The sequence below is a fragment of the Caloenas nicobarica genome, chromosome Z, assembly GCF_036013445.1.
Source record: "Caloenas nicobarica isolate bCalNic1 chromosome Z, bCalNic1.hap1, whole genome shotgun sequence".
NCBI classification, from domain to species: domain Eukaryota; kingdom Metazoa; phylum Chordata; class Aves; order Columbiformes; family Columbidae; genus Caloenas; species Caloenas nicobarica.
In genome coordinates, this window is record NC_088284.1 from 103,239,586 (window position 1) to 103,249,208 (window position 9,623).

The window sequence follows — 9,623 nt, forward strand, 5'->3', positions numbered from 1 at the left end:
ACCTGATTGGATGTGATTTTGAGCAAACTAGTATAACTTCGAAGTTATCTGAGACTCAAGTGGGGAGTTGGACCAGAGGTCCCTTCCAACATAAGTCATGCTATGAATCTATACAAGTTTTCAATATTGTTGTTTTGCCTTTAATCAACAGCTTTGGGGAAAACATCCTTATACTTTACTGTTGTTCTGTGTTCTTGATTTTCCTTATGGCCTTTCTCTTGTTATTTGTTAAATGAAACTGAATGTGAACCTGACTAAATGTCACTTCTAATTTTGTAAGGTATCATACCTTCCGAGTTCATGTTGGTCTTTGTTGATTTGAACCATCTTACTCATAAGTTAGAACTGGTGGATCTTAAACTTGTTTGTTCTTGTTAAATCTGTAATTTTTCATACTTCATAGGAAGTGGGCAGTCAGCACCTAGCAGCAGTCTCACCTCTCCAAGCCATGTCAACCTGTCTCCAAACACAGTCCCAGATTATTCTTACTCAAGCAGTGAGGATGAATTCTATGATGCTGATGAATTCTATCAGAGCAGTTCTTCCCCAAAGCGATGTATGGAGTAAGTAGCTGAATGTATGCAGTGCGTGCTGAATACAATTTCCATCTACAAGGGCATGGCTTATCTGCTTGTAGAAGTTAGTTAAGCTAAATAAGCAAATAAGCCACATTGGTTTAAAAAAAAAGGCAGAGGGAGGCAAAAAAGCCACTCTGTATAACAGAATAAGATGAGCCCCTCCCGCAGCACAGTCTTCTCTGAGGGACGCACTTTCCTCCTCTGCTCCTTCCTATTCCATCAGGTATATATGTTGGCAAAAATCTAACGTAAACCAAACTTGGGAAGCAACCAGCTCAGAGATTTAGTCTGAAACCATGAAGTATTACATATGCATTTGTTGCAGCTTTTGGTAAATAGCCAATTCCCTCTCACATTTACTAAAAAATTTTTTTTTTAAGTTGACTGCCTTTCATAAAAATCTCTATTTATTCTTCTTGATTTTAAGAGATGCTACACATTTCAAAGAGGAATTAGTCAGCTGTTTTATGCTTTCAGGTTGTCATTGTCTTAGACTGGAGGGTTTCCCATTTGATCAGCTGCAGTCCATTTTAAGTTTTCTGTGAATTAGCACATATATTGATGTGTATCAGTAAACTCCTTAGGGAACTGATGGCTATGTATATCAAATTATAATAATTTGATCTGAATGAGTTCACTGAATTTGGGGAATTTATGACTCTTCTTCAGTTCTTCAGGGTCTGCTGCAGTCCTGACTCGGAGCAGCACGGGAAGCAGCATGAAACGTCCGGATACCACGGAGTCCCTCAATTCTTCCATGTCTAATGGGACAAACGATGCTGGTAAGTGACTGCCTGAACTTTCGTGAGGAGCTCTTGATTGTTAACCTCTGTGTAAACTCTGTCAATATACATATGATCATGTATATATGACAAGGTACTTATGGAAAATGGTTTACCTACTGTTTCTTTACTAATGGAAGACTGTTGAATTGTAGGATTTAAGAACCTTATATTTATAAATAATACTGGTTTGACACGTAATATAAAACGCTAATTGAATACAGTCTGTCTTTGAAGGTTTAGCGAAAAACAAAAGCAATTTGGTCTTTCTAGATCTCTTCGATCCTCCTGATGATCAAGACGATGATGGGGAAGGAGAATCGGTGGAAGAACATAAGAGTGTTATTATGCATCTATTGTCACAAGTTAGATTAGGAATGGATCTAACAAAGGTAGTGTAAACCAGTTCGATGTTAAAGTGATAATGCATGTTTGTTCTCAGAGCTAGTTAAGCGATAATCTCTCTAGCATGGTATATTTCAATAGGAGTTGTTACTGGGAAGGGAAAAATGAATGCAGAATAAATGTATTCAACTGCTAAAATCTGTTGGGGAAAATAGTTTGCTGTCGAAAATAGCTGTTTGTTCTCCTTGAACCTGGTCCTTGGAATGCCTGTAAAGCTGGGATGACAGGAATGCTGTGTGCAGTAGAAATGTTTTTCCTGTCCTTTAGCTTCCTAGAAAAAAGGTTCTACAAGATCCCAGTGTTTGGGGACATTCAATAGGACATGCATGAAATAAAAGGGGGAATCAAGCATATAGTGAAATGCTTTGCTTGATTGGTATCTTGTTGAGTAAGTTGCCTGTGCATTTTAAAATGCTGTATGTAGGACTGGCAAGTAAAGAGTTGGATTTTTCTTGAATGCGATTCATGTTGCTGTCTCAAGGTAGAATGGACAGATTCTGAAGGTATTGATCTTTCTAGGCAGCTTGGTTAAACTTAAACAAGTAATTCCAGATTGAAAAAGAGTAGGACAGATCAATCCTATTGTTAATTTCCTTAAGTAGATGACTTTTAACTGTCCAGCCTGGAACTTACAATAGACAATAAAAAGATACGCTTAAAACCTTTCTGGTGAAAAAGCTGGCAGCTCACAACTAAACTACAGAAGATTTCTGGCAGTTCTGAATAGGAATTGACAAAAAATGTGTCTATTTTGGGAACTTCTGGAATAGCTGGAAATTACTGATCTCAAGCTGCCAGGCATCACGAACATGCATCTTGTCCATGTCACTTGAAGTCAACAACAGCAATCGGCGGCGCTTTCAGCAGCGGTCTGCACCACGCTGAAGCCGACAGCAGATCCACGGGAATGGAACCTGCAAATGCTGTTGGGGAAGAAAAGCAGCAGGGAAAACGTTAACCTTAATCTTGATAAAGAGGCACATGAGAGGATGGAACTACATGGAATGAGATTCTGACTATAAGTGAAAATTGGCAGTGTACATATAGATGAAATTAAACAATCAGTGTTACAGTAATTAAGAACAGCTTTTGATAAGCTCAGCATGTGGTTGGATATGCTCTAGGTGGGACTAGAATATACAGAAGACAAGAGACAGCTCCTTTTAGATCTTTGGTTTTATAGAAAATGTGAACTGAGTTGAATATGTCCGAACGCATTAGTCAGTCTGGGAACACAATCAGCTCACAGGCCCAGGAGGCCGTGGGTGCTCTGGGTGCTATTTACAGCCAGCATGTAGAATGCTTTTGTGCGGGATGTTAATGGATCTTGATCCATTAAAATTATTTTTCTTCACCCAGGTGGTTCTTCCAACTTTTATCCTGGAAAGAAGATCACTCTTGGAAATGTATGCTGACTTTTTTGCACACCCGGACTTATTTGTCAGGTATTTGATTTTTAAAGTAGAGCGTTAATCGGTTCTAAGATTGTTTGTGGCTCTATGGGCTACCAAAAGTAAGTTGGCAGTTTTGAAGAATATTGCAGGGTTTTGATTAAAACTTGAAAAGCTGTCGAAGTAGTCGAACTTCTAGTTGTAAAAAAACTCGACATCCAAAAAGCTTTCCTGTATTTGAGGTACCTGCTTGTATTTCATTGTGCCTGTCCTTCTTTTCTCTCTTTTGGCCCATGTAGCATTAGTGACCAGAAGGATCCGAAGGAACGAATGGTTCAAGTGGTTAAATGGTACCTCTCAGCTTTTCATGCAGGAAGAAAAGGGTCAGTTGCTAAAAAGCCTTACAATCCTATTTTGGGCGAGATCTTCCGATGTCACTGGGTGTTACCAGGCACTGAAGGTGAAGATGATATGGTTAGTTTCTTGTGGTATGTTTTTTGGTGCCTAGAATGCATGCACGTAATTCCCAAAGCTTCATTAATTTACTGTCTGAAATGACCTATGCTATGTTTAAGTAACAAACTGACCAACTATAGCAATTTCTTAACTGATTCTACGCCCCTCTTCTTTTTCTTTGCAGAGATGTTTAAAATATCTTGCATAAGAGCATTTGAGCTATTAGTTTTTTTAGAACTATTTGACATGATAAAATTGTTCTCTTTTCTCCTGAACTGTTTCATAGCACTGAGTTCCAAACTTCTGATTTTTTTTCAATAATTTCTCTAAACCTTTGTATTTTAACAGTCGAGTTTCTTTCCCTCACTTACAACATAGAAAGCAGTGCAGTTTTTGTATTTAATTCTCCTTTTAAAATCTTATTGTAGACTTCTCAAATTTGGATTCTAAGCTTAGATAACAGTTGCCCATCTATGTCTGGCTATTACTCTTCTTTTTGTGCCTTATTGGGGTGTGTGTGGTGAAGGACACAGTAACAGTAGTTCTACCCTCCTAATCTGAATTCAGCTGCCAGTGTATGAGTTTTTCTCTTATTTGCTCAAGTTTAATGAGACTCAAGGATTAATCAGCACGTGAACCATAGGCAGCACAGTGCCCCACTGATTCTAGAGAAAAGCTCCAGCACGTCCAGTGCAGGCTGCTGTGGTTTTCTTTCTTAATACTTTCTTTAGGCTTTTCAACTTGGGAGGTTGCAAATGAGGGTGTGGGAAGTGCTGTTGTGAGATGCTTCATGTGGCTTCAGTGTAGTCTATCTGAACATGTGACTGTTTAAATATAACACATGTATTTTTCCCATTTAATTTGCTCCCCTCCCAGTGAGTTTGCTCAGATCTTTGTCTTGTTTCTGAGATGAATGTTTGGACTCCTGTTTGCTGGCATAGACAATAGTGTAGTTGTGCTTCCATTGCTTCTAGTGATTAATTATACCTTTCATGATTTGCCACAGGACATGAATGTTGTTTTATAGTTTTGTAATATGTATAGTCTAATAATTATTAATATGCATATCAGACTCTCTCAGAAGCAAACATGAAAACTATTTCTGCCACCCATTTTATTAATAAGAAATTAAGTGGATTTAAATATTACTTTATAATTGGGTTTCTACACGACACTTTCAGTTGAACTGTTGTATTTGGGGACATCTCCCTGGATACATTTATTCTTAAAAACTAGAGAGTAGAGGCTGCATGTTCTTTAGAAGGCATCATAGTTTCAGGAGTCAGGATTTATTCCCCATCGAATTGGCAAACTGGCAAATCTGTTAAAATCTCTGCAATACATTTTTAGAAGCTTTTAAAGATGGAAGCAACTTCTCTTGGAAACACACAGTGCTCTGTGAACACTGACAGTGATGAAAACCCTCTCTGTTGTCACACAGGAGCCGGTTTCAGAAGGACCAGTCCCATGGGTCAGTAAGAGCAACGTGACATTCGTGGCAGAGCAGGTCTCTCATCATCCTCCAAGTAAGCTGACAGGCACTGTGCTCAGAGAGGTGGCGTCCGGACAGGAGCGACAGCAAAGGCAGCTCTTGCTTTAAATCTTGGATTAGCGTTTTCTCTCCAAATTTAAAAGCTGGAAGTTTTCTCTTAAGCTGTTTTTGTGAGAACAAATTGCAAGCTGTTGCCACGTGAGGCACTTTGAGATATTTCCTGATGATTGAATTTGGAAACAATAGTATTAATGTGTTGTGCTGCTGGTTTTAATACCTTTTTCTTCAGTTTCAGCATTTTACGCAGAGTGTTTTAACAAGAGGATACAGTTCAATGCTCACATATGGACCAAGTCAAAATTCTTAGGAATGTCTATTGGCGTTCATAACATAGGGCAAGGTATGTGTGTGTAAATTTAACAGCAGAAGATAAATTTACATTCTGCAACTAGAATTTTTGCAAAAAATATTTAAAGTCATCCTGTTAAATGTAAGCAGTGTTTGATTTTATGTAATTGGAGCATATGTTTCTAGGAATTGGTGATTCCTCCTGCACACTGTGTGCTGAAGCCATGTAGGGCCCAGTTTTTCACATAAACACAACTCTCCTGGCCTTCTTCAGAGCTGGGCATCTCAGCATCGAAATAAAGCTCAGCACCTTTCCTTCTTCCCTTTTTATGGTACTTGGTTTTAGTGAATTAATTCAGGAGAACATTATGAAAGGTTTTGTAGAGGTTTCACTGGATGTTTTTTTGATCTGTTTTTATTTTTCTTTTATAGGCTGTGTCACATGCCTAGATTATGATGAACACTATATTTTGACCTTTCCTAATGGTTATGGAAGGCAAGTAAATGCTCTATTTCATATTTTCATTTTTAATGCCTTCTAATATGCTTAAAATTTATCAATTAAGAGGGTATAAATAAAGACATATCTTTATAATTGCAGGTCTATTCTCACTGTGCCATGGATAGAACTTGGTGGCGAATGCAGTATTAATTGTTCCAAGACAGGTTATAATGCTTCCATCGTCTTCCACACAAAACCGTTTTATGGAGGAAAGAAGCACAGAATTACAGCTGAAATTTTGTAAGGAGGTTTCTTTATTTAATCTCACTTTTTCTCTACTTAAATGCTGATAATGTTTTTTCGTGACAGTCAGGAGTGTAAAATACTGGAACAGCTCCACTGAGTAACGTAGCTCATGATTACCTGTCATTAGTGACAGGAAACCTGCACAGGCCTGCAAACTGCTTGTCCTGCTCCAAAACATTCTCAGCTGTTGACCAAAAGGAATTTAAATTTTCTTCTTCATCATTAATCTCTCCTAAAAACAAAAATACTGAAGCAAGCCTTGTAATACTGCTGTTCATAGCATGTCATTAAAGCTCTGCTGCAGCTTTTACCAATGTATTCAGACCAGTGGTTTGGTGCCCAGAGCAGAGAATTCAGTGGAGATTCTCGTCTTACTGGAGATGTGCTGTAATGTCAGCAAGTGGATGCTGACAAAACGAGGTCCAGAACTTGGTTTTAAATCACTTCCCAACACACGTTGTTAGACACCATTCATTGGTGAACTAGCGTTTGTGTTTCCCAGTAGTCTGGGGAAGAAGTTAAGTCTGTGGAACCTTTTAAACTTAACTTGCCTTTATAAATCTGGTAACTAGTTTTCTAAGCTCTAAATGCAGATACAGCCCTAAGGCAGGACCTGTCTTACCTGGGACAGCGCTGCCTTGTCAGGCTTAGCCAGTTGAACTAATTCATGCAAAACTTCTCACTTGTAAACAGAACCCTCATCTTTTGGTGATGAACATTTTGAGGGCTGGTATAAATCAGACTGTACAGCAACCAGGATAAAATTTTGATCCTTTAGGGTCTTTCAGTTACTGTAATACAACTGAGAAATGACCGTTTCTTTCTATTTAGCTCTCCTAATGACAAGAAAGCCTTCTGCACAATTGAAGGAGAATGGAATGGTGTCATGTACGCTAAATACACAACAGGGGTAAAGCAGCTTTTTTTCTTTTTCTTTTTTCTCCTTTTTATCAGAAACGGAAGATTTGGTTTAAAAAGCTTTTTGTTTGTTTTTAAAAAACAAACATTAATAGTTGGGAATTCCTATGAAGCTGCCCAGAAGATCACAAGAATACTGAATTTGGGATAAAAGTCCTGAATTTACTTTGTTAATTTAGCATAAGGTAATTTGATTTTTATAGCAAGAACAGAATGTAAAGAATAATGGTTTTTCATGTATTTCCTGCCAACCAGTGTACTGGAGTGTGAGGGTAAAGAACTTTTCAGTCTAGATAAAGAACTGATTTTGTTTGTTTAAATCTCACTCTCTAGGAGAATACTGTCTTTATAGATACCAAGAAAATGCCTATAATAAAGAAGAAGGTAAGGAAATTGGAGGACCAAGAGGACTTTGAGTCTCGCTGGTAAGAATTTTAGTTAAACAAGCAAATTAAGACCTTTCTTTTTTTTGTTAGACCCAAGTTTGCAGTACAGAGTGTGACTCCTGGCGTTAACCCATCCCCTGCATGGTGGCCTGTGCTCCTCGACAGCCTTTGCTGCAGGACGGGTTTTAATGGGGAAGAGCAGAACTGTAGCCCTTGCTCACATCCTCGTCGGGACCAAACGTTCCGGGGAGATCCGGAGAGCCTCAGTGCAGCCTCCGCAGTCCTCGCAACAGACAGTGCTGCTGTTGTTTAATATATATTGGGCCTTTTCTGGTCTTTCAATAAAGTGAGACCTGCCCAATTCAAACAAATATTGATGAGTAACAGCCAGTCATAAGTTTCTACAACCTTGTAACACTTCACTGCCATAAAGCAGTCTCCATTCAAATTTCTTTTTTCAGCTTATGGAAAGACGTAACCTACAACTTAATAATTAGAGACATTGATGCGGCCACAGCTGCAAAGCACGCGCTTGAAGAAAGACAAAGAGCTGAAGCCAGAGCCAGAAAGGAGAATGAGACCCCGTGGGAAACACGGGTGAGCTTTATTCAAAGAGTGTAAATGCCCTTGAACTTGGACCAGTTCCTTTCCAACTGAGCCATAAAAAGCTTACATCTGATTATTCCCTTGTTTCTAGTTATTCCATGAAGATGGAGAATGCTGGGTTTATGATGAGCCGCTATTGAAACGACTTGCTGCCAGTAAACATTAAGGAGGTTATAAAACCAGAAAAACATTCAAGCCTTGGCTTAGCAAAGTTTACATCTGATACCAAGAGTCAGCAGTTATCATGTATGTACCATTCGGAGAACCCGACCCCTCCAACTGCAGTGGTTCCTATCTCAGGGATACTGGACTTACTGGTGCAGATAAGCAATTAAATGAAATAAGGAACGTCTTGGCTGTGCAGTAACTTGTGTTGGTGTATTCAGGCTTCCAAGGCGGCTGTCGGAGCCATTACTGGTGCTTCTAAAGCACAGGGAGCCGGGGCCGCGAGGCAGATACACTCTGTATAACCACTGTGAAGGCCAAGGCATTTGGTATCAGTTGCATAATACTCCTGGGTCCTATGTATTTAAAACAAAAAAAAACCAAACAAGAAACAAAATGCAGGATGTCATTTAAATCTAGCTAATGTTTGCAATGTGTAAATATGAGGATTCCTTTGATGGGACAATTTGTTAGAAAATGCTACGTAAATGTTATCTTCCACCTGTATGATAATCAAATCTTTTGGCATTTCAGTGTCTTGCCCAAAATAACTTTGTTATTTTGAGATTAAAATGTAACCATACATAATTCTCCTCAATGCATCTTAAAGCTTCATAAAATAGATTTTTCAAACTTCTCTTATGGACTTTTTATTTATTTCATAATAAACCTTTGCAGCAAGACTGCTTTTTCAGCTGAGTGATGATCAATTGTGTTATGTTTAAATTATTAATAGTATTTTTTTCCACTGGAATCCTTGCAGCTAAACGTACTTCTCAAAGTAGTTCATGAACTAGGAAAAGAGCAGAATTTGCAGCACCTACAGTAGAATTTTTCTGGTCTCTACATCCAGCCTTGCTTCTCTGCCTGCTTGCCAGCACTTCAGGAATGTTTGCACTTCTGTGCTTTTTGCTTGCAAGTTAAATAATGGTTGAGTAAGTAAGTAGCTACATGTAACAATCAAACTCTTTTTCTTTCCACAGCTCAATCTAGCTTTTATTTGATTTTTATCTCAATTCTGTCTATGTTGTACATATAGAAAAACTAAAAAAGCCTTAGGCTTTTTTTCACCCTCTCTCCCTCCCAAGCTGTAGCTCTTCCAGAGCTGCGGAACCATCCTGTGAGGAGATGGAGCTGCTGCAGCCCTGGGGATGATGCCCAGGACAGGCGCAGCCCCCAGTGCCAGCCCCAGATCGTCCCTGTGCTCCCCCTGGAGTCAGGGCTGTGCCTGTTCTTAACGAACCTGCGAGATTAATGAGAAGGGTTGGCTGGAAACTTCCTTGACGAAAGTTTCCTCAGTAGCTGAGTGGACATCTTCAGCCCAGCTGCCACTACAGCCCTCTGTAAT

At 39.1% G+C, this 9,623-nt stretch overlaps 1 protein-coding gene across 4 annotated transcripts in view; it reads left to right on the plus strand.

Moving 5' to 3' along the window:
- The window catches only part of OSBPL9 (oxysterol binding protein like 9), a 62,001-nt gene extending 53,098 nt beyond the window's left edge, over positions 1-8,903 (plus strand). For 2 of the 4 annotated variants that reach the window (XM_065657057.1, XM_065657058.1), the window contains 13 exons: positions 404-563; positions 1,248-1,360; positions 1,634-1,752; positions 3,125-3,210; positions 3,456-3,630; positions 5,054-5,138; positions 5,394-5,504; positions 5,885-5,948; positions 6,054-6,194; positions 7,032-7,110; positions 7,452-7,543; positions 7,966-8,101; positions 8,202-8,903. In XM_065657057.1, coding sequence (XP_065513129.1) covers positions 404-563; positions 1,248-1,360; positions 1,634-1,752; positions 3,125-3,210; positions 3,456-3,630; positions 5,054-5,138; positions 5,394-5,504; positions 5,885-5,948; positions 6,054-6,194; positions 7,032-7,110; positions 7,452-7,543; positions 7,966-8,101; positions 8,202-8,276 — 1,436 coding nt within the window. In that variant the 3' untranslated portion in view covers positions 8,277-8,903. The remainder of the gene's footprint in view (positions 1-403; positions 564-1,247; positions 1,361-1,633; positions 1,753-3,124; positions 3,211-3,455; positions 3,631-5,053; positions 5,139-5,393; positions 5,505-5,884; positions 5,949-6,053; positions 6,195-7,031; positions 7,111-7,451; positions 7,544-7,965; positions 8,102-8,201) is intronic. The other 2 variants (XM_065657059.1, XM_065657060.1) reach the window with 1 other exon arrangement.
- The last annotated feature ends 720 nt before the right edge of the window (positions 8,904-9,623 follow it).